General features: G+C 34.1%; 1 protein-coding gene across 1 annotated transcript; it reads right to left on the bottom strand.

Moving 5' to 3' along the window:
- Window positions 1–2,799: 2,799 nt before the first annotated feature.
- Window positions 2,800–3,735, bottom strand: LOC114047285 (olfactory receptor 2D2-like). Its single transcript, XM_027868060.1, has one exon. The coding sequence runs from the start codon at window positions 3,733–3,735 to the stop codon at window positions 2,800–2,802; it is 936 nt and encodes a 311-aa protein (XP_027723861.1).
- Between the last annotated feature and the right edge of the window lie 2,005 nt (window positions 3,736–5,740).

The raw sequence follows: 5,740 nt of genomic DNA, 5'->3' as shown, positions 1-5,740 counted from the left end.
CTGACTGTATCATGAACAAGATACTCCATCTCTCAACTTCAGGCATTTTCTTTGGCTATCCTCCATGCCTGGAATGCTATCTCTTTTCTGTTCTGACTATAGACCTCCCTGACTTCCATTAAGACCCAACTAAAATTCTACCTTCCCTCTTTTAATTATTTCCTTTTTATATTCCATATAGCTCATTTAAATACCTACACACGCACACACACACACACACACACATATATGTGTTTGCATGTTGTCTCCTCTACTAGGTTGTAAGCTCCTTGAGAAGAAAGACTGTTTTTTGTCTCTTTTTTTATCCTCAGCACTTAACATAGTACCTGGAATGTAGTGGATAGCTTAATAAAAGTTTGTTTATTGATTTATTTATCTCATATTCATTCAATTAGAAAAGATGATAAAAGATGGATGCAATCAATGGAGAAAGGTTGTGGAAATAATGGCATGTGAATACACTCTTGGTAGAGTTGTGGACTGATCCAAAAATTCTGGAACCAATTTAGAATTATGATAAAAAAAAACCTTCTTAAAGATCCCTATCTTTTGACCGAGGGATCCAGCTGCTAGGCATGTACATAGAAGATGTTAAAGGTCGATATAAAGCTCTCATACATGTCCATATACTCATAAGCACACTTTTAGTGGAAGGAAAGAACTGGAAACAAAGTAGATGCCTGCTGATTAGGAGAAGGGCTAAATAAATTTTGATGCAGGAAAGCAATGTAATATTGTGGTGCTGTCAAATTAGAAATATAAATAATATGCAAAAGCACAAGATATATGAATAAATGCATCTTGAAGTAAAAAGAACCAACAAAACAAAATATACAATGACAAAAAAGTAAGTATAATTAACCAAAAAAAATTAACATTATATAATGACCAAGCATGGACATGGAGAAAAGCTGAGAAATTGTACCACTGTCTTTTATTAGCAGATGTCAGCAAAAATGGGTATGGAATATTGCATATACTGTCAAATGTACTTGAAAAGTTTGGTGCTCTTGCTTAACTGCTCTTTTTTACTTTATTTTTCTATTCTTTGATAACGATATGTTTCTCTGGATAGGGGAATGAATATTACATAAAAGAAAAATTATCAGTAAAATAAATCTGAGAAAATCAATGCCATGTCAATATAATTTCATTTAATTTTTTGATCAAGGGTAATAAGTTTATCTATCAAGAGGAAGGTATAGATTCAGTATACCCAAATCTCATGAAAGCATTTGACAAAATTCTTCATGCTATGCTTTTGGGGAAGGTGGAGTGACGGGAATTAGATCCTCAGAATAGTTAGGTATACCTGGATCTAGTTGAGTGACCAAAATAAAAAATGATAAATAGTAAATTAATATCAATCTATAGATGAGTTTTAGTGTGGTATTATAATTATCTGTTCTTATGTTATTCATTTTGTTTAAATCAATGACTTGGATGGAGGTATGTTTATAAACTTTTCTGATGACAGGAAACTGGGAGGGACAAATAACATACTGAATGCTAAAGTCTGTATTCAAGAGAATAACCACAACCTACAACAACAGGCTAAATCTTTTAAGATGAAATTTATTTTGGATAAATATAATGTCCTGAGTTTGTATTAGAAATACCTACTGGACAGTGCAAAATTAGGATAGATGGTTAGTAATAGCTTGTCTGAAAAAATCTGCAAAAACAATCTGACTCAATTGTGTGAAAGAGAAGCTTGAAGAACTGGGGATATTTAGTCTATAGTAGTATACTATCTATATAGTATACAACTTCTAGTTGGAAAGGACATGATGGCTGTCTTCCAATGTTTGTAAGTCTGTCATATGAAATAAGAATCGGGCTTATTCTGCTTAGTCCTTGCAGGCAGAGCTAGAAACTATGGGCGAAGTATGTAGATAAGCAGATGGCTAGATATATGAAAAATAAACCCTTCCTCACAATTACAGTTGTCTAAAATTGGAATATGCTATCTTAAGATATTGAGCCAGGTTATTGGCTTAACTTCTGCTTAAGAACATATAGCTACAAGTTGAAATGAATCACTTCTGAGATTTCTTTTAAAAATATATAGTTTTAGACCTATTACCATACACATTTTCTTCTTTATCATTTTTCTTACTTTCCTTTGGACACCGACTTAGCAATATTAATTAAACAATTACATATATACATATATATATGTACACACATATATATGCATATATATAAACAATACATATATTAACAATTAAGTCAACAACCATTGATTTAGGACATACTAAGTGCCATATGTTGCATATATTACTGAACATAATTCTTGGAATATGGTCCTACATAGAAAGAACATAATGGTGCTGTATCTGAACACATGGAACATTATACATTAATGACTGTCTAAGATCAGGTTAGATTTTTCTCTCTTTCTTTTTGAGGAGCCATTAACTTTGCAAATGTCTCCCTCTTCCAGTTTGTAAGAATCTTCACATGATGTATTTCTCTGTGCCCCTTAAATCTACTGCAGAATGTCCAGGAGACATGGTAACTCTGCATTAATAAGACCCATCCTTGAATACTTCATGTTAGTATAGGTTCACCTAATTGACTGGAGTGATAGATCATCTCATACCTAAGTCACTTTGTAAGTATACAATACACAAATAATCTATGTACACTTATATAGCAATATTAACATACATTCTCCACCACCAATCATGAGGGAAAATACATTTCCTCCCTGTAGAAGGATGGTGGTGGTAGTGGTCATGATACAACAAATTTTGGAACTGAAAGATATTCGTGAATTCAACTACATTGTGAGGTTCAGTGTCTGCAAAATTTCCTTCTGTTGGCTACATTCCCCAGTGCCTTCTTCACATCCTTGTTCCTCAGGCTATAGATAAGAGGGTTAAGCATGGGGTTTACCACAGCATAAAACACAGACACCAGTTTCCCCTGCTCCTTAGAAGACTTGGGTGTCATATAAGTCATTATTCCTGATCCATAAAAAAGGATAACCACAAGAAGGTGGGAGCCACAGGTAGAAAATGCCTTAAGTCTCCCTGAAGTCGTCTTCATCCTGATGACAGTCACTATAATAGAGCCATAGGAAACCAGGATCAAGGACACAGGTGCAAGAAGAATCACTACTCCCATGAGGAAAATGGCCATCTGCGTGCTACGAGTATCTCCAGATGATACAGCCAAGATTGCTGGGGCCTCACAAAAGAAATGAGCAATTTTATTGTCTCCTTGATAGGGTAGGTGTAGTATGAATGTAGTGTCTACAATGGAAACTAAAAAACCACTGGTCCAGCATCCCAAGGCCAAGAGGCAACACAACCTCCCTGTCATGATGAGAGAGTAATGCATGGGGTCACAGATTGCCAAGTATCGGTCATAGGACATCACAGCTAACAGGGCACATTGTGTACATCCAAAAATGAGAAAGAGAAGAAGCTGAGCTGCACATCCTATAAAGGAAATGACCTTCCTCTTGGACAGCATATGGACTAAGGCTTGAGGAACAATGTTGGTAGAGAAGAAGAGGTCAGCTGTGGACAAATTGCACAGAAAAAAGTACATGGGTGTATGGAGACTGGAATCAGTCAGAACTAGAGAGATGAGGAGCAGGTTTCCAAGAACAGTAACTAAGTAGACCCCCAACACTAATACAAAGAGCAGTAGCTCAGTCTGATTGTCCTCTGAAAGTCCCAGGAGGATGAATTCTGTCACTCTGGTCTGGTTTGTCTGACTCATGTTTGGTCTTTTTATCTCTTTAGGAAGGAGCCAATAACTTCATTTGGAGAAATAAATGATCTAGAATATCAAAGGAAGTAATGAAAAAGGTAGAAATTAAGGGAGAATACTCATTCTGGATCTCAAATTATGTTATAAACCAGCAGTCATAATAGCCATTATTGGTTTAAAGATAGAGAAGTAGATCAATGAAAGACTAGACAAGGGAGAATCAGAAACAATATAATTCAATAACTTAGAGTTCAATATACCAAAAAACACAAATTACTTTGTAAAGCATTACTTATTCTATAAAAAAAAACTGCTGGAAAATCAATATGCCATAAATGAGGTTCAGGTAACTATGTTATGTCATATTCTACAATAAATTTAAAATGGACACATGACCTTTGTAGTAAAGATCATGTCATTAAGTATTTAGAAAAAAAGCAGATAATAAATTTAAAAGCTGAGAGTAGAGGATAGACCAGAAGATAAACAAGGGATGGAGGCAGTTACGAAAGATAACAGATAATTTTGATTCCATGAAACAGAAAATCTGCCTAAACAAATGCATCTAAATTAAGAAGGGAATGATTGAAGAGCAGAAAATTGCTTTATATCAAATTTCTCCAATAAAGGTTTGGTATACAAGATATATAAATAGCTTAGTAAATACACAAACATATGAGATGTGTGTGTATGTGTATACACACATATGTACACATATGCATACAGAGAGAGAGAGAGAGAAAGAGTCAGTCAATGGTGAAAAATGCCAGAAAAGCAATTCTGTATCTCTCTCTCTACATATATCTATATCTACATATTTACATATGTGTGTATATACACATGCATATATATGTATGTATGTATGTGTGTATATGTACACATGCATATTTATGTGTGTATGTGTATATATACACACATATGTATGTGTATATGTATGTATAGAAATACTGACATAGATATTGATAGATATAGACATCTATACCATACGCATTAGGAAAATGGCTATCTGTGAGCTGTGTCTACAGATGGGATGGCCAAGATTTCTGGGGCTTCACAAAAGAAATGAGCAATTTTATTGTCTCAATGGTAGGATAGATGTTGTGGGAATGTGTGTGCATGTATGTTAAATCAGGAGGACTATTTATTAATGTTCTTTTACCACTGATATATTGAACAGTGACAATATCTATCTATCTATCTATCTATCTATCTATCTATCTATCTATCTATCTATCTACCTATCTATCTATTGTCATTCCCCAATTGTTCAGTGATAAAAGGTCATGAATAAATAGTTCTCATAACAATTACAAACTATTAATAACCATATAAAGGATGTCCGCAGCCACTAACAATAAGAATATAAATCAAATCACTTGAGGTTTTACCTCTCACCCAGAAAATTGGAAATGATGACGAAAGATTGGAATAGTGTTTGAGGGGTGATGGGAAAACATACACACTAATATTTTGTTGGTGGAACTGTGAATCAGTATAACCATTTTAAAGAGCAATTTTGAATTATGCAAATAAAGTGACTAAAATGTCTATACCCTTTGTTTCCAGAGTTTCCATCAGCAAGGATGTACCTTAAAGAGGTAATTAATAATAATGAAAGTCTCAATATACACCATGATATTCATAGCAGCACTTTTTTGCAAAGAACTAGAAACAAAAGTATATTGTCTTTGGGTAATAGCTAAACAAAGTGATGCATGAATATTACGTAATATCGTGTAGTAAGAAATGTCATATATGATGATTATAGAAAAGAATGAGAATCAGTTAGTCCAATAAGGAAGGCCTTTGTCTGTTGAAAATATGGGACATAGAGAAGGCACGAGACTAGAAAATATACCAGTATTTCAGTTTGTGTTATCCTTTATTGTTCAGTATTCTTAAGAAACAGAGATGACGGTGACATTACTTTGGCCTAATCTTTAATGCCAGGAATAGTTCTGTTACAAAACAGTAGGACAGTGCAAAGGAGAAGAAAAAAGGAACAAGAATTTTT

The sequence above is a fragment of the Vombatus ursinus genome, unplaced genomic scaffold, assembly GCF_900497805.2.
Source record: "Vombatus ursinus unplaced genomic scaffold, bare-nosed wombat genome assembly UNPS02014786.1, whole genome shotgun sequence".
NCBI lineage: Eukaryota > Metazoa > Chordata > Mammalia > Diprotodontia > Vombatidae > Vombatus > Vombatus ursinus.
The sequence above is the reverse complement of the archived record's forward strand: the minus strand, read 5'-3'. Positions and strand labels throughout refer to the sequence as shown.

What these genes read in the sequence shown, in the direction of transcription:
- LOC114047285 (XM_027868060.1), bottom strand. Translation starts at nt 3,735, where the DNA reads ATGAGTCAGACAAACCAGACCAGAGTGACAGAATTCATCCTCCTGGGA.